We start from the raw sequence: 26383 nt of genomic DNA, 5'->3' as shown, positions 1-26383 counted from the left end.
GTAACAAAATCACGCACCAAATTTATATTTTGAAGTCATTGCGTTTTTAATTTTTCTTATTTGTTTTTGAAAGTGCAGACAGAACGATTGTCAAACGCTTGACGGAATCGGTGACACATTTGATAAAATCCATCCATAATTTAACCTGTGAATCAAATTTTATCCGTTTTGTTGTTATCAGTTAACTTATATTCAGATAGCTGGACAGATAAATTTCCTTTGAATAGATTTCATTCAAACTTTGAATAAGTGGTTGAAAGGAAACAACCATATACTAATTTTTATCCGTCTCATTCAAAGCGCTTTTGTGCACTCGAGTTCACATACAGATGGACAGACATAGTTTCCCAAAATATGTTTTTTGGATTCAGGGAGGTCTAAAATGTTGGGATTCGTCAAAATTTAGAATTTTTTGACGACTACAGTGCTTTTTCTTTGTTCATCGTTTACGAGAGTGAAATAATGTTTAAATTATTGACTAAGAGAAGAAAACAAAGTAAAGAACATCAAAAGTGCTGGCATTGTAAAATTTGAATACGATAGGTTAGCAAAATTCGAAACTGTATCACTATAAAGAGCCGCTAACCAACGCTTGATGAAGCGATAATAAATCGCAAGACAGACATTTTTGATGATGAAGAACTTATAAAGTCAGGTTTGCTGCAAGAAACGAGCGAGGTATTGCTGATATCTAAAACACATCTGACGCGACTGCTTTTAAGGCATTATTTTAAAAGCTGCGAGATTTTTGTCTGCAATTATGAGGGAAACTCTCTGTCTCTTAATTATTTTGGGTTTAATAGCAAGGTAAGTAAAAATTTTGATGGTTTAAAATTTATAAGAAGATTTAAAACGAAAAGCATTGAAACAATAAATTCCACACATATCGGAACTTCTTAAGCTGAATCCGAGGATCTTGATATTGAATAACGCATAAGCTATCTCTAAACAATAGTGGCACATATTTCGGAACGTCCTCCAGCTGGTGTGGTGTGTAAGTTTGGAGAGGGGATGCCAGCTCAGGTGTCGTCCTCATTATCTGAACGCTGTTCAAAATGACGAAGCTCGTCCCAAATAGCTCTAGTGTTGCTTTAAAAAAAGGGACGTTAATATAACTAAACATAAAGCTAAAGCACATATTTCAGGTCGTCTGTAAATAATAAAGCGAACTGCATAGCAACTCATATATAAAGGATGATTTAAAAAAAAGAGAAATTGAGTAAGATATTGAAATGAATACAAATAAAGATTTCTTTAGAAAAATGAATTGCACTTGAAATAATAAAAATAAAAGTAAAACAGTTAAATAAGCTGCTAATAACATATTTAAAAGTAGAAAAAAATTCTGAAAACCTTGAAACGGTGATATAAATCTTTAAAAAAATGAAGTTCCATTTACATTTTTAAAGCGTTTTAATATTTAATGAATATTTATAAATTTCATTTCTGTTAATTTTATTTCCGACTTCATTTCCTTATCGTAATGCATTCAACTTTTTGTTCTAGCCTCTTGATTTGTTTCAATAAAATATTATTTTCTTCTCTTAATAAGCTAATGAATAATTTTTAAGTTTATAAAATTTTATTATTATTATTATTATTTAGTTGGTAATATATTTCAAATCTATTATTAGTAAAATATTACACAATCTTATAATCCATTTTTCTCAAATTCTTTATAAAACCTTAAAGGAATTAAAAGTCAATTTATTAATTGACAATGTTATGCCGGTAGACCTAATTCTAGCAATATGCCAGTAAGTAATAAATTCGTCGATAATGAACAATTAGAGATTACTGGACTTAATCCATATTAATTATAAAAATAAATTTATTACTATTAACGCTCATAATAAACGATCAACAATTACAAGCAATAGCACGTCTACTCTGTATGAGTAGGACTGGTAAAGTGAAGTATTTTCTAACAGGATATAGGGGGCGACACCATACATTGAAACAGGAAGTGGCAGGAGGTACGAACAAACAATTTAGTTCCGAAAAAATTAAAATGTGTATTGTCTTCAGAAACACAAAACTGTGCCAAAATCCAAAACTTTGTTGTGTTAGGAAGTGTGGGAAAAATAAATTACGAAATTCCATCCTGAAAACATGAAATTTAAAATTTCGAATGAAGTCAGGTTCAATAAAAACGTGAAAAATCGTTTTAAATTCTAATCGGTATTTGATATATTTAGTGAAGAATACAGCATAAAAATTAATATCGTTACATGTTTCGTCATTTATAATGGCAGTCCAAGAAAGTTCTTCTTGAAACATTTTACGAAATTTAATCTTATCCATTGCAAGCTCATTTCTAATAATTTTTCTCTTCTTTAAAAGCATTTCCCGATTTTTTTTTTGTTAAAACAAAATATTTGATATTGATTCTAAAATCATGCGAACTCCAAAGGAGTATGTTTTTATAGGATAGATAACAATTTTAATTGGTCCATATTCGTGAAATAACAATAATGTTCTGATTTTTTATATTTAAAAATTCTCCAACAGTTCTTTCTGTTATAATACTTCACACGCAAGATCGATGAGGGGACTAGGTACCCTGAGAATTTCGGAAAAGCGACGAATATATCGATTTTCTAATTTTGAGTGAAAAATGATCCTTGAACCATTGACATTAATCTGAAAATATCAAAATAATCGGACAAGTATTTAGGGAGATATGGAATTATCGTCCTAACTATATCAGGTGCCACTTCCACTTCCAGTGTTTGCATAAAATATATCTCGAGTGCAAGTAGTCGAGCTGCTTACTTTTTTTCCAAGAAATAAAAAACAGGCCAGTTGTTTCATACTGTACTGATTAAATGATTGTTTATAGTTTTACTGCTTTCGCTTTTCTTTTCGATTGGATTTCTCACTGGTTATTATAATAATCTTCAAAATAGCTCATTTCATTTGAATTTCAATGAAATGATCTAGAATTTTTGCTGTGTATTAATAGATATGTGATAAGCAGAATTGCAGAGCATTTAGTAAATATTTTCACGAAAAAAAAATTTATCTGCCAAAAAAAGTGAAATTTAAAAAAAAAATTTCTAATGATCCCTATATATGATAATGGTCATTAATATATATGATAATAATATATATTAATAAAATGGATATTTTAGGACTTACAAATACCACATTATTGCTCTGAGAAAAAACCCAGCTTGGTCTGACCTTTTTTCATTAGAATTTTTCGGTGTTGAAAACTTTTAAGCTGTTTATCTTGCTTTTTTCCAAAAATTCTCTTTGCTACAAAATGTTAAAAGTCAATCACATTTTATTGTAATTGCATGAAATTTTTTCTGCTCACTCTTAACTGCATGTTTAATAGAATTAGAAATAAATTTGAAAAATTTTTGATTAGAATTTTTCTAAAAATATTCAAAGTGAAAAAGTCCCATATTTTCCAAAAAATTTCACAAAATTTTGATCAACTTTTTTTTCTCAAAAATAGATATCAAAAATTGGATTCCTAATTCTGTTAAATACAGTGCGAGGTCCCTTTAAAAATATTTTGGGGAAAATACTGAAAATTGTACGAGAAGCATTTTTAAAAAGGGTTAATATTTAAAAAAATTTAAATTTGTAACTTTTGAAACTGAAAAATAGTTTAGAAATTTGCGTTTTTTCACAGTTTACATCTATCTATCACAAAATTTGAAAAATGTGTTGGAAATTGGGGGGAAAAAATTTTTTGGTTCCCGAGGTCCCTTAAAATGAAATAAACATAAATTGAAACAACTGGTGAATTTTTAACAATGTCTCCAAAAATCACTCAGAGCTTTGCTGAAACTTAGATCGGTATAGCAAAAGATCAGATGAAAGTTTTATTCTTCGTATTAATAACACAAATTTTTACAATTATGTTCTAACATTTAAAAAAAACTCTCTATTATTAAGCTCTAAAACTATGTTAACTAATCAAAATTCCGTTTCAGTTGTTTCACTTTGAACTGCCTGAATTGCGATTTGCAAACATGCAGAGATCCCGGACCATGCCCGAGAGGCAAATCATCGGACCTTTGTAATTGCTGTCCAGTGTGCCTCAGGGTAATTTCCTTTTTGTTTAATACTTTTATATACAATTGTAGGAAACTGATAGAGGGTCTGAATGTATTAAAAATTCTTTAAGAAATTAAGTGTCTACACGTCTTCACAACTAATAGGCACTGTAAAGAACTTTTGTTTTCTTTAAAAAAATTTCGTAGTATTTTTCCTTATGACAAAGAAACCTTCTGTTGTCATAGAAATTTACTATGACAAACATAAAAAGTGTGACTTGAACCTTAAATCAGTAGGTCGCAGTTTTGAGGCATTATAGATAATACTGTTTGGGAACTTAAAAGTTTTTGAGCAGCATTTATTGGAAGTATTGAATATTACACATTTTTTTCGTTAGATAGCAAAAAAAAAGTGACCCAGAAGAAACTGTTTTGTCATTTCAAATGTTACTTTTTGTTTTTTCATTTCTAACGTATAACTTTTATTATTATTATTATTTTCAGCCAAATGCATGGTACCATTTGAATGTGGCGTTGGTTCCTCGTTGTTGCTTATAATCTTAATTAGCGATTACAAAATATCTGTTGATATTCTTTGAATGTTTATATTTGTGTGTGTGGAATTCGTATACTTACAAGCCTGTTTTAGATTATCATATGCCTTATGCCTATCAATGTATCAATGGAAAATTTACAAGGACTATTTCATTCACAAAAAAAAAGTTTATATATTTTACTCTAGAATCGAAAATAGAATTTAAAACATCAATGATTTCTAGGATTTGTCTCATTCTTTCTTCCATGTCGAATAGGACAAAGAAGATAAAATTTAACGTGTCTTAAATAAAATTCAGTTCTGTTGTAAATAGACAACTAAATAATTTAAAGCATGCTTTTTTTTTTTTTGCTTCTAAATAAGTGTGAAGAAGATTCTGAAAGTTTAGAAAACTTATGAATGATTCTAATTCTCTTATTCCGAAAAAGAATTAAGAAATTATTTAAGTTACTAAAATTCAATCATGTCTGCAAACGAAAATTATTGTAAATGATAAGAAATTTCTGATTAAAATTTCTTGTCGTTGCAATCAGTCTTACCGCTGTCAATAGCAGTCAGAACATTTGGAGCTCTAAGAAGTGCACATCATGGTTTTTTTTAATAGACTAGTAAATTTAATTAAACATATCAAAACTTGTTTAGTTTGGCCACCACGTTTGTGATTTAAACTAGATTAACTTCTACTTTCTCTTTTACGAAGTACAGACAAACTATTGTAATAAGCAAACATTCGAACTCGATATTTTGATGAATCTCCATGTTTCAGAATTCCCCAAAAATACAATTTTGGACTTATGTCTATCTGTCTGCGAGCACGTTAACTTGCAAAGACTTTGAGTTGGACGGCTGAAATTTGGCACATGTAGATCTCTATCATTTGCGATTTCTATTAAGTTTTCAGTGACGTCCTTCACAGGAGGTTTTTCTGTCTGTATGTTCGAATACAAGTGAGCTCGATATTTACAAAACGTAAATAAAAATTGGTAAACAGATTTAACATCTAAAATGTAGATCTTTATCAAATTTTGGACCAAATCTGTCGAATGGTTTGTCTGCCTATTTCTATATGCATTTAAACACAATAACACATAAACGCACTGATTTAAATTAGTGAAATTCGGCATGTTGTCTTTCTTGGCAAATTTTGGTATCAATCGGCAGGCAAAGAAGCATCCAAAATACTCATTATCCCGATAGATTTAGTAAAAATGCTAGATTCGCCAAAATTCTGTATTTCGTAAATGTCGCCCACCAGGGCGAGGTATTCGTGGCTTTACCCAAGGTCCACAATTTTATACGGAAGCAAGAAGATAAAACCTTTATTGAAGAGCATGCGAGAAAATGCCGGCCAGGGTAAAATCCTAAATGGGCCCATCTTTTGGCGACTTATTTGAAATCTCTCCAAGTTGACTACTAATTGAATATTTGTTATTATTATTATTTTTCACTTAAAAAACAATACTCAAAGGCCAGAAATAATAATAAATAAAATAAAATAAATATAATAAAAAATAAATATAATAAATAAAATAAATAATAATAAAATAAAATAAAATAATAAATCAATAAATAATAATAAAAATAAAATAAAAAATAAAATGAAATAAGTAAAATAAAAATAAATAAATAAAAATCCTTCTGGGTTGCCACATTGGCGACGTTATCGCCACTCGTTTGGTGAGAATTCAAAAAGACGCCAAGAGGTAGGCTGTGCTAGGATCCACCCCCGGCCAGACCACTGCCGCTGGTAAATTTCAATAACTTTATAACAGCATGTTTTTATTTGTGTAATTATTATGACTCATGACTCCACAACGGCTGTAATGTTTGCCAACGGATTCTAAAACCCTCTGCGCTTTTGCGCATGCGTTAGGATGGGTTTAATTTGTGAAAATAGGGATGAGAGGAAAGATGAAAGGAAATGTCAGCCGTCCACATTTAACAACGAAGACTCGCGATTTTATGAGACGTACAGTTGACAAAATGTTTATTTGTACACTTCAATTTTGGAATATTATAGCAAAATAAAATAAGGTAACTAAGTTAAAATTGCAGAAATATATTCTAGTGAGGTAAAATAATAATAAAATATCAACAAAAAAACAATCACATAAACTTTAGTTGATTAATGAATAAAACTTTATAAAAACTATACAAAAAGAGTATTTGTACACTTACTTAGTGACAAATTTTAAACATAATTATTTTATAGAAATTTAATACTTTGTATGCATTTCATTGGCTTTTACAATTGCTCCAAGACGTCTTGGCACTGATTCTATTAAATTTTTGGTGGTTTCTTGATCTATTTTTTCCCAGGCTTCCATGAGTGCTTCTTTCAAACTATTTTTACTTGTAATATTTTTTTTTTCGGACTTGAACATCCAATAGCATCCACAAATTTTCAATTGGATTTATATCCGGGGATTGTGGTGGAGTTTCAAGGCGTCTTGGCGCATTATAAAGCAACCATGTTTTAGTAACTATCGAAGTGTGTTTTGGATCGTTATCTTGTTGGAATAAGAAAGTGTCACCGATACCCAGTTTTCTAGCACTGTCTAATAAGTTATGCCGCAACACATCAATGTAACCTAAAGCTGTCATTTTTGTGCCAATCAAGTGTAATTTTCCAACACCGCGATGAGCTATACAGCCCCGAACCATCACATTTCCACCATGTTTCAGGGTCTGAAGTACATTTTTACTATCAAGGGCGGTTTTATTTTTTCGCCAGATTTTTCGGATACTAGGGGGTGAAAAAATTTCAAACTTACTCTCATCTGAAAAAATAAACCTTTTCCAGAAGTCCATCGGTTTGTCTTTGTATTTCATAGCAAATTCTAGACGCTTCTTTCTATTTACTTCAGAGATCATTGGTTTTTTTCTCGGAGTTCTGCCTTTTAAACCAGCACTATGTAAGATATTTCTTATTGTTTGAGCGGTCTCTCTAATGTTAGAAGATGTGAGAAGGTCATCTACAATTTTCTGAGCAGAAATTTGTGGTTTTCTAATAGCTGCTTTAACAATACTTCGTTTATTTTTTGAAGTTAATTTACTCGGGCCGCCTGGCCTGCGTTCATTTTCAACGCGTCCAGTATTTTTATATTTTCTTACGATGTAACCAATAGTTGTAAAGGGTAACTTAACCATCTTTTGAATTTCGCGATAAGATTTTCCATTTTTATTAAGGTTAACAATATGAGTTCTCATGTCTAAAGAGACTTCTTTTGATTTCGTGGCCATTCCTCAACTTTTCTCTGTGAGTGACCTTCAATGTTTAAAAAATACAAACTATCCAAAAAAATTAACTATAATGTGAAAAATTTCATGAAATGATAGTAATACTTACCGGAGATATAGGTGTACAAATATACTTTTTGCAAGAAATTTTCCAAGTTTGTTAAATTTAGATTTTATTTTCAATTATTTCAAAATATTTTTTTCGTTTACTTAGAAATAAACAACAAACTCACGCTCACACGTCGCAATGAATAAAATAGCTGCTTATATGTTTCTAAAACTTTAAAAAAAAGTGATGTACAAATAATCATTTTGCCTACTGTAAACATTACAGATAATTAGTAATGCAGAAGGAAAAAGGTACTAATACGCACAGTAAAATATTTCAGAGTCATTTTTAATCAATGAAAGGGACATAAACATTAAATTATGAAACATAAAAAAAAAATCTGTTCTTAAAATTTGGTTATTACTTTTTTACAAAATAATAATGATCTTATTTATATTAAAATACTACTTTTTTATATGTTACAGAATTTTTTGACAATATTTTAAGATTAACAACAATAGATAATCGGGAGTTTATTCTATTTAAAACATTTTTTTATTCATTTGAGGAATTTTTGTAAATATGGAGCATCTCAAAAGTATCATAAATATTATTTTTATCAAATATGATATTTGATATATTTTGATATTTAAAAAAGCATTATTATTAATGATTTTTCTACTTAAGAATATTATTATTTTTAAATATATTACATGGAGTAATTAGCAAAATTTTCTTCTCACCACTCCTGAAACCGTTTTGTCACTTGAACTAGCCACATCAATACGCAATTTTGAGTTAAAATAAAATGAAGCCAGAAACGATAGAACACTCAAATAAAAGTGAAAAAAAAAAAATGGGTGGGAAAAGTATCTAATAGTGTGGGGGGGGGGATTTAAGGTCAAAGGTGAATTCCGGAAATTCCCAGTCTTCCGCATCTCACCCCTTAATGAGATGGAATTGTCGAAAAGTGATAGTCTCAGGATATTGAAAGGAACAATATTTGTACACAATATTTTATTAGCAGATGTTTGATATTTACAAATGCTGTGATAATTAAGTGGGTGCCATAAACAAAGTGGAACTTCACCATTCATATTTGAAAGAATCTTAATACGATCCTAATATCTTCTAATTCTGGAGATCTGTATTTTTTACAAAATTATTTATTGGTAGTCTGATATCTTTTGAATCGACATGTTTACAGTCAATATTTTCCCCAGCTTCAGCGGGGATTTTCTATTCTGTAGTGGTGGTTGATTAACTTAGTTGAAAATCCGCCACTGGTAACTATAACCGGAGTTATTAACATTTCCCGAAATCTCACGAAGCATTTTGACTACATTAGAGTGCAACAAAAAGTGCATATTAAATTAAAGATAATAAAATATTCTGTTTCCCAGAATATAGCCTACGCAAAAAAGTAATTTTCCTCTTTTGGGAACATTCATTTCAATATATTAGAGTGTAGAATTTTTTGAATATTTTACGTGGATTTGATTTATTTGTTCAACTTTTCTTTCAAAAGCTGTAGGAAAGATACTGGTGCAGACTTCATAACTTAGTCTCGAGGAATCAATGAGGAATTAATTTCCCTCCAGATTCCAACTTCACCGGCGGGGTTTCTATTTCGATGACATGCGCAAATGCATATTTTGGCCCATTACAAGAAAGATCCGGAGCTTTGAAAGTTGAAAAAGATATGCTTTGGAAGATGGAAATGTGTACCTCGGAGTGAATTTTAAAAAAAAATTAATTAAAATTTTAGTTAACTAAAAATTAATAAAATTTTGGCATTTTACCTTGATAATTCCTAGAATATTATAGTGCAAAAATAGTTTTTATACCATTATGAAATTTCAAAAAATATTTTTTAATAGTTCCAATTTTATAGTTGTGCATTTTTTTTTTTTTTTTTTGAATTTTGGCAATTTTTTTTAAATGTTTTTAAACTTAATTTTTAAAAATAGATTACATTGTTACACTGAAATTCAAATTGTTTTCATCACTTCGTTCAGTATTTAATCGCGTTACTTCTTTCTACCATTGAAAGTTTAGGAAGAAGGATTCTGTTATATGAGCGTTATTTTATATATTCTACGTCGTAGTTTACATGAAGAATTAGAAAGTGAAGTTACAGAGAAGTGAGGATTAGAAGACAGATGAAACAAATAATTACATTTTTTAGATTTGTGATGCCATGGGTTTTGAATTTAATAGGATTGTTCATATATTCAATAAATAGAACGGGTGTAAGGCCATTAAATTAACACAACTTTAATTCCTGTTAGAATGTGATACTTATAAATATTTTCGTGACGAAATCGTTAATATTAAGTTATGAAAAAGAGGTTTAATTGAAAGTAAACACTACCAATATTCCCAGAAACTAGCTGGTCGCCCAAAAGAGGCTGATATTGAAGATGAATGTGTGTATTGGGGCTCTATAGGACAGATAGTTCAATCTTGAATCATGAAATTTAGAACACATATACTTTAGAAGATGAGAATATGGACTCCGGATCTTTTTTTCTTCTTTGTATTCTTAAGTAAAATAATTACTCCAAAATTAAGAGAGTATTTGATGTTTTTTTCACCACAATCACCGACATTATAGAAGCACAAAATTATTACATCTTAAAATTCAAAAAAGGATCTTTTTAATGATGCTGATTTAATTGTTTTTATCGATCTTTAATGAACTTTAAAATAAGCATATTTTATAAGAATATATTTTACTGGTGCAAAGAGATTCAAATCTTTTATTTTTACCATAAATATTTCATCTGGGATTTTTTCTTCCACCGTTGATGATCAATGCATGTCATTACGACTTGTTTTTCATAAAGAGTAGGATTCTGCTTAAAGTATGCGTTTAATATAATTTTCGAAATTCTGTTACATTTACTATTAATATTTAAAATCAGACATAAGTAATGGCGAAATTTTTTTAATGTGCATACTTTTTTTTTTCAAACTGCTTTTCTTTCCTGCATTGTAATTGGATATATAAAAAAGGCATTACCTTTCTTAGACTTGAAGCTTACTTTCTTATTATAGCACACTAAATTTTTTTGCTGAGTTAGAGAAATATTTATTGAATAATCTTCTGAGATATTAGATAAATTATGAAAAATATTCTCTAGTGTACATAAATTTTCAATACTGACCGATTTTACTTTCTGTCCTCGTATTTTTAAAAAATATGCTTAACTCCATCAAAACAATTTTTGTTTCAGTTTAATCACTTTCGTGTTACATTGAAATTCAACTTTTAGATGAGGTGACTGAAAATTATTGAGATATATAGCAAAATGGACAGAATGCTGTTGAAAATAGTATGTGTTACATATCTATTAAAGTTTGTAGTTTAAAAATATTTTGCCGGTGAAGCCATTAAGAGCAGGGTTACATTAAATATTTAATTGAGAAATTTGGCAATCTTTTATCCAGGCTATCCAGCTGGCCATCAAAGACGGCTAATGAATAAAAGTTTGATATTACTAATTAAAAATAGTAACATATACTAAGAAACTCGTATTAAATCTGTATTTATTTGTGTATATGTTGTGTATATGTGTCAAATATTGATACTCTTTGGTGAATGTCAAATACCTTGGCGAAGGACACAATATTTGTTAAATATCTTTATTTATCACTTGCACCGGCCGCCAATTAGTAAGATGCTGATGGTGAAGGTTGAATAAAAGTATTTTATTGCGATTAGAAAAAAAGGCAACTTATAAAATCTACTTTATTATTAAAAACCCATTACGGTGCAAGTCGAAACTAGACAAAACTAAAATAATAGCTTATATAGATAAAATGCTAACATAAAATCTAAAAAAACATTCTAATAAATAAGAAAAAAAAATAATGTGTTACACTGAAATTATGTCATTAACATTATATAATTTTATTCATTACAACAACTTAAACTGTTAATGACACTTTGAATGGCACAGGTATCCCTTGCTTTTATATTTGCACTGAATCGTGGGACACTTCTTTTAGCAATAACAGCCTGTATGGCATTTCTCTCCACTTCTAGAATTCACTGCAGCAGCTTTGTTGCATAATAATAATAATAAATGCGATTGTATAATATTAGCGACATAATTTCTGTATATTTTATTATTGGTATTATCTTTTTTTTTTTATTTGGAATGCATTGATCTTAAATATTAAATAAAATCTGTACTGTAATTCCGAAAGAAACTTTTAGGTTGAAAACCCTGAAGAAAGTTAAGGAATATAAATAATTAAAAAAAAAAAAAAAAACGTCCTTTTTAACATGTTAAAAGGAATGCTTTATGTTCATTCTACTTTTTAGTCTTTGATTTCTAATATATTATACAATGGAATTTTGAAGTAACGTTTTGCCCATTTCTGTACCAAATGGCATCATGAGTATGAATTGAAAATTTTATTAAATGAATCTAGAAACAAATAATTAAGTTCTGAAAATTAAAAAAAATGCTGCATTACCATCGAAATCATACAAAATACACACAATTCCAGAACTCTTGCATATCAAGATGTGATAAAAGATTACCATTTTTTATCTACTCATTTGTATGGAATTTTGTTATATATGAGTAGATAATAAAATTCCATCTTCCCAAAAATGAAGCACTTCAAATTATATAAAAGTGTATAAAATTACTAATTATGAATTCATTAACTAAGCGATGTGCATGATTTAATAACTGTTAATGCTATATGCTTTTATAATTATTTTGGAAACATACTTCTCATCGAAACGTACTAGTTACTGTTCGTTTCATTATTCAGAGACGACCACTTTTCGGCGGTTCTATCTCACTTAGGGAAGGATGTGCGCCCTTTCCGGAATTTATTTTATAGTTAAATGTAAACATCTCCTCTTTTCTTCTCAACCCTATTTTGACGAATTAAACCCATCCTAACGCATGCGCAAAAGCGCAGAGGGGTTTAGAATCCGTTGGCAAACAATACTCTGTATTGAACAGTATCCCTCTAAATATTTACATATTTCATACGTAAACTATTTTTTGATGCATGTTTTTGATGTTGTGTTTGTATTATATTTGTAGGGTGTAGGTGAGCAGTGTGGTGGACCAATGAGTATATTTGGAAAATGCCTCGATCATCTGAGTTGTGTCCAGCTGTCAGGTGAACTTGATGACCCTACCCACGCTTCGAACGCTATCGGTATATGCCTGGCCTTGCCATGATGAAGGCAAGGGGGAAATATCACCAAAATTGTAAAATAAAACGGATGTCACAAATAAAGATTTTTATGTTATTTAAATGAAAGTTAACCCAGAATTAAAAAAAATTGTAGATTATTATAATGACATTTTTAAAATCGTGATAGTAGGACTGAGCAGATTTTCTAATTATCAAAAAAATTGATATTTTTCAGAAATCGATTTTCCGATGATAGTTTTCAGAAAATATCGAACTCATGGTCATGAATAGTTCACGATGAATCACGATGCAATAAATCGATATTCACATTTAATTTTCGTTTCCGATTTCGTTTTGGCTACCGGTTAGAGTTTATTTTTGATGCTCTTATTCTTATTGACCTCCATACAGAATTTTTGTTAATATTTCTATAAATTCTGTCATATTCCAATATATAAAATTACTTGTTTTAAACATATCATTTTGGAATAAACTATTTTCTGTTCCTTAGCGGAATGATACCATTATGGAAATATAATTGTGGTTATCAAAAGGTTATTGACTGTCCTTTTTTTAATCGCTAAATATTTATCTTCAGAAATAAAAGCAAAAAGGATTAATTCAGATTAAATTCACACTTTTATTCGCAGTTTCGCATTTTCACGCTCAAACGTACTCGCATAAAAAAAAAAAAAAAGAAATTCCGTTTTTGTTTTCCATTTTTTTATTGCCCATATTTTACTGTTTTTCTAAATTATGCTCGAATTCTTTGCTGTCGTCATCTGAAAAGTGCTTAGTAACAAATTAAAGAAACATTAATTAAATAACCATTTTTTACCTTATATTATCAAATTTTAATAAAAGCTAGAAACATACGACTCGTTGAATTTACTACATGAACTTTATTCTTTTAAAATGGAAATGATTAAAGAATACAATGTGGACAAAAAATTTCCGTAAGTAATTAAGTAAAGATGTATTTATATTTTAATTATGCCATCAGTACTATTTTTCGTAATTATTTTCAATATACTGATGATATTTCTAATCCAAAAAATTTGAATTTATTCTATTTATTTGGAAAAAAAAAATACAAATGATCGCCCCATTTAACATAATCTGCAGAATACATTTTTTTTATCTGACATTTATATAGTATTCAACTAGTGAAAGGAATTAATTTTAAAAATATAAAAAATTGAATAAAAATAGAAAAGATTTTTAAAAACATAGAATATTTGTAGTAATATAAGAACATTAATAGTAATATTTTTAAAAAGTATTAAATTAATCTTAACGATCTATATTGGCTCCTAAAAATGATCAGGTACTTTGAAATTTACAGAGGAAAGTCCTGTAATTATAAATGAATTGTAAAAAATAGGTTGATTCCACATATTTTTCTATTTAATCTTAATAAATAGAGTTGATAAAAAATGCATATAATAAAATACATAGAGTTGATAAAAAAAACATACATTTCGTTTATTAATATGCAATAATTTTTTCTAAAAATGAAAATGTAAATATCAATAAAATTGTTCGATTTTTATGGACACTTACATTTTTAATCGACATGTGTCATGAAAACTATAAAAATCCAGAAGACAGAGATGTAGTCTGTATTTAATAGTCAGTCAGTAGTGAGTTAATCTATTGCAATTAGACTGAAAAATGACAAAAAGGAGAAAAAAATGTCTATTATTTTTTTTCTAATATTTTTTGACCCTCGGAAATTGATAATTGAAAAATCCCTACCTGTGTGTGGGGGTGGAGGGGGTAATTCTTCTCTCACTCATCCCTAAAAATTCTAAAAAAGTTAAATTGGTTATACCCCACTTATCGTAATCGTAAAACAGTTATATCTCACTTATAAAACAAGTTTTAACTATGATTTTACGTAATAGATTTTACGTAACGATAGGTAACCAATTATTCTCTACTCTATTACATTAAATGAAATAGGCATAGCTTTACTGTAATAATTAATATATTTTATATAAAAACGCCAATAAAATAGGAAAATGATATTTTGAAATGCTATTTTTCCTCTCTGAGTGCTTGGAATTAGGGATTGCAATACCGGACCAAAATTTCAATACCGGTATTCGGTATTTTATAGATCTTAATACTGGGATACCGGTTTTAATACCGGTATTAGAAATTTTAGAAAAAGAAAGAAAACACAGGTGTTTCTTTGTTTTATTAGCCAGTTTTATTAAAAAGGGTAAATATCGCAAAAAATAATTTGTAACTTATAAATTACTAGCCGCCTTTGGCGACCAGCCGGTTCGACAATCTTAATGTTCGTTAAAATTTCAATAATTAAATATTTTATGCAATTCCAACTTTAATAGATTCTTCAGCAAAATATTTTAAAACTTCAAATTTTGATAGTCATATAATTCACTCATAATATTATAAAGGCCTTCAGTCATAATGATATGAATCTCTCTCATTTTCTGTTACCCCTCGTAGAATTTGTGCTTTAAATTAAAGTGTAAATGATTAATCTGCATTTAATATAATAATATTTTTTACTGAAACAAAGCATTTTTTTTAATAATATGATTACTGATAATAGAGTCACTGAGCGTTTAAACTTTATGGGCACTAAAGAATATCTTTCTTAATTTATGTAATATGTCAAGAATTTGTCAACAAAATTTTCTCAGATTCATCATGAACAGATCGATTCATTAACAATGTTTCATTTTAAATGCATCAAACACTAAGAAAATAAAATGAATCATTTAAAATAATCGATCTAAAACAAGTTTAAAAAAACTACTTAAAAAACGATGTACTTAAAACTATAAGCATATACAAAAAATATATATAACTAACATAAATACAATTTAATTACAAAAGCATGCGACTAACCTAAAAATAATTTCAATCATTGAAAACAGGTTAAGAAAAACTACTTAAAAAACGATGTACTTAAAACTATAAGAATATACAAAAAATATATAACATAAATACAATTTACTTACAAATGCATGCAACTAACCTAAAAATAATTTAAATCATCCGTTGATAGTGGTTGTCATGACAACAATCAGAACAATGCGCATGCGTGAATTTTCTTCGCCAGATAGGTAACGCAAATGCGTGAATTTTTCTACGCCAGTTGGGGTAACGCTATGCGGATTAGAAATTTTTAATTTCCTTTATTCTGTGTTATTTTAATTCAAAAGTACTTCAGAATGAATCTGAAAGATCGATTCATTAGCAATGTTTAATTTTAAATGCATCAAACATTAAGAAAATAAACAGAATCGATTGAAATAATCCGCAGAAAAATTTTAACCCTAGCCTCATTACTGTTGGGAGAAAAAAAAACTGAAGCCTTTCTCATTTGGCGGTGGGGAAAACGGAAGATTTTTTTGGCGGAAAAGTTGGCGGTGGGAAAAAAGAAAGATTTTTTGAGCGGGAAAGTTAGTTTTTAATTAATATTTAAAATTCTAATTAAAATTTTAAAAAAAGGGACCCCAGGTGTACAATCCCGACCTCTAAGGTATACATGTACCATATTTTAAAGCTGTATGTCAAATGACCTGGCCTGTAGAGCGCCAACACACACACACACACACACATTGAGCTTTATTATAAGTATAGATATAGATATAGATAACAGTATATAAAGAATCACAAAAAAGTAAAGGAACAACTTTTTTATTTAAATCACAAAAAATTGTAAATATCACTATTCAGTCTGTGGTACTAATACACATTTTTGAAATGTGAACTTAAAAAACATAATACATCAATTGTACTGTCATTAAGCCTAAAAAGTAATCTTATGCAACAATTACTAGCTGTCGAAAACGCTCTTTCGGCATCTACGCTAGTTGGTGGTACTGTTAGCAATGCGCGATATACTTTTTCCAAGTATTTACCTCTAAATCCCTCATCTGCAAATAAATCGATTTCTTATCGGATGGTTTTGGATATAGCTGATTTCTGTATTGTATTTTGGTTCGATGAAATTTTCTTATTTATCGCTAATTTTAATTTTTGTTCACGAGAGAATGCCTTTTCACTATTGAATTAGTGTCATCATAATCTTCGATAACTGAACCGAATTCTTTTGAATGTGGATAGGTTTGTGAGTAAAATATTTTAAGAAAATTTACTACAAACTTATTCAAATTTGAATTGGTTATTTTCTTTTCTTCTTTTTCATTTTCATTTTTAAAATAATTATAACTATGTAAATACCATAAGACATTTTCTATTTCGATATGCCTTTCTTCTGTGCTATTTTTCAATGTAATATATAATCTTCAGATAGTGATGTGTGCTGTTAGGAGTAAACGGTTTCAACGTGTTTTAAAATCTAATATGAACATATATTCTGTTTTATTTTCAGTTAGTGTGTATTTTAGTAATATGTCATCTTTTATAGGGAAAAGTTTAAATATCTTAACAATTTTTCGAACATTATAAATTATAGGAAGCAATTCTTGATGGGTTAATATTTCATCCTCATTAGCAATATCATCTTCAACAATTACATTGTCATTATCTTCATTGTCAATATCACTCTCACTCTTATTCTCTTCAAAGTTGGAATCCGAAGTTTCCATATCCACAGTATTTGGATTCTTCTGTTCTTTATTTTTTTGGTATAATACATCTATTACTCCTAACTGAATTCCATGAGCATAGCACAATTGCTGATTTGTACCAATCAACTTTCCAACTTTTTTCATAACTGTTGCTCCATCAGTCATAATGGATAGAATATCTTCTTTCAGGGATAATACATGTTTCGCTAATTTAGATTTAAGCAATTAATTAAGCCATTGATTAGTTAATTAATTTCGCCCGTTAGGGAGACATAAAAACAAAAACGTATACTATTTTGCTATGTTGGCGATCCCTGAATATATAGTGGAGACAACTTTAAAAATTTCTAGTAAATACCGAAAAACCGGTTTTTAAACTTGTGTAAAATTACAAAATATATTACAAAATTATATTAATGGCTATTATTACAAAATTGTACAAATGGCTCAAAATACCGGTATTCGGTATCCCGGTATACCGGTATTGCAATCCCTAAGTGAGAGTGATATTGACAATGAAGATAATGACAATGTAATTGTTGAAGAAGATATTACTAATGAGGATGAAATATTAACCTATCGAGAATTGCTTCCTATAGTTTATAAAGTTCGGAAAATTGTTAAAATATTTAAACGTTCCCCTATAAAAAGGACATATTACTAAAATATATACTAACTGAAAATAGAACAGAATATATGTTAATATTAGATTTAAAAAACACGTTGGAACAGTTTACTCCTAATGATGGAACGATTTTTGAAACTGAGAAATCCAATCCAAAAAGCAATAATCGACTTAAACCTGTAAATTAATTTTTCAGATAGTGAATTCGACTTAATATCCAGAACTATATCATCTCTATTTCTAATAAAACTGACTATTGAGGCATTATGTCGGAGAGATTCTAATTTATTAACAGCTAATGCAACAATAAATTTCATGTTGCAGTCACTGAAAGAACAGCACACATTAGTATCTGAAGAATTATATATTACATTGAAAAATCTCACAGACGAAAGGCATACCGAAATAGAAAATGTCTTATGGTATTTACATAATTCTAAGGATTTTAAAATTGAAAATGAAAAGAAGAAAAGAAAATAACCAATTCAAATCTGATTAAGTTAGAGTAAAGTTTCTTAAATTTTTTTTCCCACAAACCTATCCACATTCAGAATTCGGTTCAATTATCGAAGATTATGATGTCACTATTGTCGATAGTGAAAAGAAATTGTCTCTTGAACAAAAATTAGAATTAGTGATAATATAATAATAATAGAATAGAAGTTTTGAATTTTAAAAAAATTCAACGAACCAAAATACAATACAGAAATCAGCTATATCCAAAACCATCCGATGAGAAATCGATTTATTTGAAGATGAGGGATTTAGAGGTAAATACTTGGAAAAAGTATTTCGCGCATTGCTAACAGTACCACCCACTAGCATAGATGCCGAAAGAGCGTTTTCGACAGCTGGTAATTTTTACACAAAATTATATTTCAGGCTTAATGACAGTACAATACACGCATTATGTTTTTTTAGATCACATTTCAAAAATTTGTAATAGTACCACAAACTGAATAGTGATATTTACACTTTTTTGTGATTGAAATAAATAAGATGTTTCTTTACTTTTTTTGTGATTATGTACTGTTATAATTTATAAGTTACAAATTATTTTTTGTGATATTTGCACTCTCTAACAAAACTGCCAAATAAAACAAGTAAACAACTGTGTTTTCTTTCTTTTTCCAAAATTTCTATTACCGGTATTAAAACCGGTATCCCGGTATTAAGATTCAAAAAATACCGAATACCGGTATTGAAATTTTGGTCCTGTATTGCAATCCCTAGTCCGATTTCTTCAGTGAGGTAATTGTATAGCTATGTTTTGATTGTTGACTGTTTGGAAAATGAGTTTTATTTCATATTCAAAATAATTTGCGTAGGTATGTTAAAAAAAAAAAAAAAAAATAAGATCTCATTAAAAAAATTCACGTTTTGAAACATCACGTTTTATTGGTTGAAAAAATTTAGCATTTCGAAGAATTTTTGAATATGTCTAATCACTTTTGGGAGACGACATATTAAAATGTTGTTATTATTATTATTATTGTTTTGTTTTTTAGCGCTCAGAGTGCTTCCTTTTTTCCGTAGTATCATTTCAGTAATTTAAAATAATTATTATGAATTTTCATATAGTGGGTTAAACAAAACAAAGAGCAAAAGTGTTCTAAAAACAACACAAAAAATTTCAACTTACTTTACAACCGGTCAAGCTAGGAGATTATGTCAGAAAGGAGAAACAGATTTGATTCCGCACATGAAGCATTTTTGCTTATCATGTAGTTTAAGTAAACTGTTTGTGACGAGAGGAAAATAAAATGATCATTTTTTTTACCGCTGTATGTAATGTAGAAAAACGTTTTCATGGGAATATTCTTATGTAATAGTTTGATTTTCTCCTAATGAAGTAAAGAAAAGAAATTTATAGAAGAAGAAGAAAAAAACATTGAAGTTATGGCGTTTGAAATCAACATTTTACACAGAAATTTGAAATGAGATTACACGCAAATACACACGAAACTTTTAACAAAAATATTGGAAATTTTTCTCAAAATATTTCAAAGATTATTCAAATGAATGGTTTTATAAATGAAATGGATACTTGATATAAACTGAGCTTGCAATTTTAAATTTTCGCCAGTTTTGAAATTTTAAGTTATAAAAATGTCGATAATTGTTCTTTCATTTAACTTTAACTTGAATGCAAACAGTATAGATACATAGCAACAAAGGCTATCCTCTTAATCCTCAATCATCCTCTGGATGCCTGCAGTTAATAGAAGTCAAAGCACGAATAGCTTAAATGAAGATAATATTAGGGGTTTATATGTAATGAATTTGAAAATAAAGCCCGATTGCCAAACTCTGTCAAAAGCTTTCTGAATATCAAGAAAAAAAACGCATTTTTTTTAAAAAAAAAATTGTGTTTATTTGCAAAACTTTTTTCAATGAATTCTACTGCTCTGATTAACTGATGAGTCATGGAAAGATATTTTGAGAAGCTGAATTTCTCAAGAGTTAAAATGATTTCATTATCTAGGTGTTTTATTCAATCTATTAAGGATGATATGCTCAACTGTTTTGCGACGGTGGGAAGTAAAGTCTATAACTGATGGGGTCAGTAGCCTTTATCGGATTTTAAAACAGGAATAACGGCAGCTGTTTCCCGGGAGGAAGGAAAGTGATCCAACGTCAAGATACCATAGATAATATTTGTTATGAAGTTAATAAAATGAAGTAGCTAAATCGCACTCTTGGCCCTAGTTGGCGATACTGAAAAAACAAGAGACGCTTACTCAGCTTAAATCGCTGTCGATAACTGTCAGCGGGCTTGTAAACTGCCATAAACACACACATAACAGTTAATAAAATTTTCAAGGAGACTTTTCATCATTTTATTATTAATATTATTAATATGAGGTTTTTTTTAAAATATTTAATTTTGTTATGTAATCATTACTTTCAGAGGAAGTGGGGGGGGGATTTTTATAAATTTAAAGGGGAGAGAGTTTGGAAAGACTTGGACATTATTATTTACAATTTGTTCTCATTGTGATTAAGATTATTAAGTTGAAATTATTTCTTAAGGCTTTCGGCAGGGAATTTGCTTTCTCAATATCAGTATTGGCAATACTAGCAGGGGCATTAAAAACCGGATTTTTTTTTTCTTCTTTTTTTCTTTTGAAGGGTCTTACAAGTTTCCAAATACATTTGTCTTCAGTATTAACATTTAAGAATTGATTAACAAAAATTTCTTTCGATTTTTTTCATTGACTTTTTCAATTTCTGTGTTGAAATGATTCATGAGTCTCTTGAAATTTAGGTCTAGTTTTTTTGGAAATTCTTCTCGGGAAAATCTCTATCTCTAATTGAATTACTAATTTTTAGGCCTGTATAATTTTGATTAGTATTAATGAGGGTGGAAGCTAAGTTTTTGGCGTTAATTATCTAAGATTCAAATTTTTTATATATATATTTTTCAAGTTGATCAAGGATATCAAAATTGTCATTTTTAAGGGCTTTTATTTGAATGAAGATTTGTTTGAAATTGGTCCAATTCATTTTAATATTATTTGAAGCTGACAGGGTATATTTTAGAAAGAAATGTAGAAGGAAAAGATTATGATCTGAGCTAAGTTCTGGAATTGAATGAATTATTTACGGGTAGAGACAGTCTTTAATTAAGGTTAAATCAATAATACTAGCAGAGAAGGGTCCAAATTTTTGCCATCGTAATTTTTCGACTGCTCGTAATTTTTTTTTTTTCTGTTCTGTTTAGTAGAACCTAATGAGTCTTTTTTACGATCCGCTATTCGAGAATTATCAATAATTTAAATTCTTCTTCAGGAACATGCCATGGAGAAATATGCATTTCATCTAATATCATCAATAACCCAGAAAATCACATATTGAATTGAATCAATGCAATATTGATACCCAATTTAAGTGTTGTCAACTCAAAAAATGTTTCTTTTGGTATTATTGACCATTGAAAGACTTGTTCGAGTTTTGAGTTTTTCCATGAAGATGTCTTTCATGGTTACAGAGTTCAAAGTACACTGACTTTCTACTGTTTATCACTTCATTAGGGATACCAGATGAACGATCCGTACATTTACATGATAGCGTGGTTAGATGTTTTTGATATTTGCACCAACTTTTTTTACCTTGTGGATACTGTTCATGCAATAGACTTCAAAAACAGCAATGATAAAAAGCAGCTATGAGAACTGACTGCATGTTTGCCAAATTGTCCACATTATACGGATAACAATTCCGTAACAATTTTGCAGTTTATCGACGAACTTATAGGTCGACTTGATTGTGGCTCGAGCAGATGGAATTTTACTTTTTGTTTTCTATGCTGAGTATTAAACAAACTTTTGGATATGTCCTATGAACACTAACTTACTGATGGTAATTCCATTATATATATTCTTTACAATGTCATAAGCTTTACCATTACCATCTCCATAGTATCCCGTATACAGAGTTGGCTCAAGCTCTCTGACCTTTCAAAAATTCAGTATGTTCCAAAAGATTCCATTCGTGAAGTTGAACCCTGATGATTGGAACAAATACGAGTGAATTTTGATCTTAGATGTTGCGGATTACTCTGAAGTACTTTACAATATCTGTGAAAGAATCTTTACATCAAGAATTTCACCTGTATCAAATAGCAGTACACTTGCACATCCATTCAGTGAACTTCTATATCCACGCCATTGCCATGTACCATCAAAAGCAGACACATCGCAATAATTCGCATTAAGAAATAATTAAAAAGCCATAAATAAGAAACAAATATCAGAAAAAACAAAACATTATAAGAAACAAAAATCAGAATGAATATTAGTTAATATTGTTAAAATTACTGAATAAAGTATTCCAAATCGTACTACTTCCGGTTAATTTAAAGAGACTCCCGATTTCGTTTTTAGCTCTCAAGTTCTATTAACACAGTTCTAGTTTTCTTCCTAAGCGGCGTAGAAACATAATGTATAGTTCACTTTTTTTTTCCATTTTGTTTTTCTTATAATGCAATTATAGGTGGCATTGAGCTGCATCAAACGATTTTCTTTTGAATTCAAATTATATTGTGAATTGCAGCTCTTCGAAGTACGAGTGGATTGAAATATTTTGCTGATCATTGCGATGAAATTGAGCTGTGTCGATTGGTCTGTGTTTGATTTAAAATATTCCGTTAGTATTTTTTATTTTTTAGTTCGTGTTTTTTTTTTCCCCCTTTTTTTTTTAAGGTTTGCAATTTTATATGTTACAACCTGATATATTCAATGAAACTATGATAGGCAGACTGTGCACTGGGCATCCTAACAAGGATGAAGACTTTTTTCCTCGCATACTGTTGGTAAAAGTGTCCTGTCTAACATTTTTTCAAGCAAAGGAGAATTGTCAATGGCGGTGCACATAACATTCTCCGCAGTGCATGTCCAATTCTGAATTTATTAAAGAAGAAGCAATATAAAATGTATGTATGAATGTCGCTTGCAACACATCACATCCAAACCAAATTCGTGCATTATTTGCAATTATTGACCATCGACTCGGTCCTTCATCTCCAAAACAGTTATAAGAAAAAACATAAATCGCGGATAGCTGAGAATATTTTCCATCGAATATGCGAAAAAAAAAAAAAAAAAACAGATGTGAACATGGATTTGCAGCAGAAACTTACAACTAAGCGTTTATAAGTTCCTAATCAGTTCGAAGTGCCATTACCTGCTCCATTCGATGAAGAATCGCGTCGCGAACAAAATTATAACACGGGTGATTTTTTTTTTGTCTTAGATGCAATTAAATATCCCTAAACTAACGCTTGAGCAGAAAGGTTTTAATGATAATAATAATTGCTTTTATGATAAATCGAAAACGAGGTTGGGGAAATCTTAGATGCTCGAGGAGAAACTGGTAAAATTCTAATTAAAGTGATTCCAGCAGCAAATCCATCGCAAAATGATGTAACCTTGCATCAGAATAGCTGCGAGGCTACTACAACATGGGGGAACTGCTCTTTCTTCTTTGGAATTGCCACTGAAAATACAAATCATTGAATATACAATCATTTCTAAAGCTTCCAACATGGGAAAAAGTATTGCAGAAATGCAAACTTATTGTTTGGGATGAAGGCACAGAAGCACACAAAAAAACTCTAGGATCTTGATCGATCACTGCAAAATTTAAGTGGCAAATATCAGATAATTTGGGAGTGCATTAATATTACTTGCAGGAGACTTCTGTCAAATCTTACCCGTAATCAGTCAATCGACACCAACCGGCGAAATAAATGCTTGCCTGAAATACTCTATTTAGTAGCGACACGTAAAGACGTTGAAATCAATTATAAATACGCAAGTTTAGCTGCAAAACGATCGATCAGCTGAGATTTCTCACATCAATTGCTGGAAATTGGAAACGGAGTGGCGCCGGTTGATTTTACCTGAGGACGAATTTCATTGCCTCATAACTTCTGTATTTTGGTGATATCAAAAGAAGAATTGGTTAAAAAGTATTTTCCAATATTCAAGCCAATTATAAAAATCACATTTGGTTGAGTGAATGAGTTATTTTTATGGCCAAGGACAAAAATATCTACGACTTAACAATATTATTCAGTCTATCATTCAAAGTGAGACAATCATATACAAGTCCGTCGATACTTTTGTGGAAAAAGATGAAGCGGTTAATTATCGGACAAAATTTTTGAATTCCGTCAATCTGTCAGGCATGCCACCATGCCATTGAAATGCTGCAATTAAAAATCGGCGTGCCAATAAAAATATCAACCTGTCAAAGTTTTGCAACATCACACGGTTTACCTTAAAAAAATGAACAACATCGTAGTAAGAAAGATCCTATCAACAGTCTTGACAGGACCTTTCAGATATCTTCATTCTTCACATTCCTATGATTTCAACGGATATTCCATTTTAATTTAAGAAATTGCAATTCCCATTTCGTTTGGAGTTTGTAATCACTATCATCAAAGCTTTAGAAATGTACGTTTTAAATCTAGCTCATATGCTCAGTTATATATTGCATACTGTTGAGTCAACAAACCAGACAATCTATATATGTGCACAGACAATGGGATGATAAAAATATTGTAAACTCACAAATGTTGTAAAATTAAACATATTAGAAACGTGCACGTTCTCTTATCTTTCTTTCCCATTGAATCAGACTATGCCACAGCAACGTGTCCAGGAACAGAAAGCAAATAAATAACAAAAGAGGAGAGAAATATATGACACAACATATTGGTTGCACGCTGGGCTTTTACGTCACAGTTTTAGAGGGGAGGGGGGACTATAGCTACATAGAAGAATCATTCATAATTAATATCACAAGAGCGACGACCAACGTCTCCTCTGTTTCTAATCTCAGTGGCGAAGCGACTGGGAGGGAAGAGGGCATAAATGCACGGGCACCAGACTTATGAAGCACCATGATGAGAAATCTTTAGAGAGTTTATGCGTTTTTTGTTTTGCAAAAAACTGAGAAGCATGTGAAGTTATTGTAATCACCAAAAAATTTCAAACTCCAGAGTTTGACGAATCTCCTCGTTTTAGAACTCTCCGAGTCTGAAAAACATATTTTTGGAATTATGTATTTATGTTTGGAAAAATAATAGCTCAAAAACACTTTGAACTAGACGAATGAAATCTTGCATATGATCTTGACACTAAATTTTCAGACTTCTATCAAATTCTTAACGAAATCCATTCAAAGAGAGTCTGTCTGTCTATCTGAATATGAGATAACATTTAAATAACAAAACGAAAGCAGTTTGATGGATGAAAATTTGTACCTATATTTAGTACTTCAAGAGTAGATCAGTGTCAAATTTTGAACCAAATCCCTGAGGATGTTGATCTTCTGCTGTTTGTACTTTGCATATATGATGAGACAAAATGCAACGATTTAAATAAATGAAATTTGGTATGTGATCTAGAGGCTACAAGGCAGCTCTGTGCTGAATGTTGATTGCATTTGATTGAAAGAAGGACATCTAAAATATCTAATATTGCATCTATATGTGTTACAGCTTTTAATTGACAAAAAATTATTTAATCAATTTTCATGAAACTTTCCAAAGTCCTTTTTATGCTTCAGAGTATTTGAGACAAAATTTGCAGAAAATTTATTCTGAATTAAATAAGAAAGTAATTCATACTATCCAAGTTAATG

General features: G+C 29.7%; 2 protein-coding genes across 4 annotated transcripts in view; one reads left to right on the top strand and one right to left on the bottom strand.

Moving 5' to 3' along the window:
- LOC129955325 (uncharacterized) overlaps nucleotides 1-19929 on the bottom strand; it is a 43914-nt gene extending 23985 nt beyond the window's left edge. Inside the window, exon 1 of one of the 3 annotated variants that reach the window (XM_056068215.1) lies at nucleotides 19872-19929. The gene's annotated coding sequence lies outside the window, so the exon portion shown is untranslated. Of the gene's footprint in view, nucleotides 1-14788; nucleotides 14841-19871 lie in introns of those variants that run through there. The other 2 variants (XM_056068216.1, XM_056068214.1) reach the window with 2 other exon arrangements.
- LOC129962350 (single insulin-like growth factor-binding domain protein-1) lies at nucleotides 337-13074 on the top strand. Its single transcript, XM_056076096.1, has 3 exons — nucleotides 337-807; nucleotides 3951-4062; nucleotides 12934-13074. Exons 1-3 carry the CDS (start codon nucleotides 761-763, stop codon nucleotides 13072-13074), a joined length of 300 nt encoding a protein of 99 aa, XP_055932071.1. The 5' UTR covers nucleotides 337-760.
- Nucleotides 19930-26383: the final 6454 nt, after the last annotated feature.

This window comes from Argiope bruennichi, chromosome 2 (genome assembly GCF_947563725.1).
Source record: "Argiope bruennichi chromosome 2, qqArgBrue1.1, whole genome shotgun sequence".
NCBI classification, from domain to species: Eukaryota; Metazoa; Arthropoda; class Arachnida; order Araneae; family Araneidae; genus Argiope; species Argiope bruennichi.
Note: the sequence above shows the minus strand (reverse complement) of the source record. Positions and strands in the feature narration are given on the sequence as shown.

Excerpts from the sequence above, each read along its gene's own strand:
- LOC129962350 (XM_056076096.1), top strand. The coding sequence starts at position 761 with ATGAGGGAAACTCTCTGTCTCTTAATTATTTTGGGTTTAATAGCAAG. Across the intron at positions 808-3,950 it reads ATTTTGGGTTTAATAGCAAG|TTGTTTCACTTTGAACTGCC; the intron begins GTAAGTAAAAAT and ends ATTCCGTTTCAG. Across the intron at positions 4,063-12,933 it reads GCTGTCCAGTGTGCCTCAGG|GGTGTAGGTGAGCAGTGTGG; the intron begins GTAATTTCCTTT and ends TTATATTTGTAG.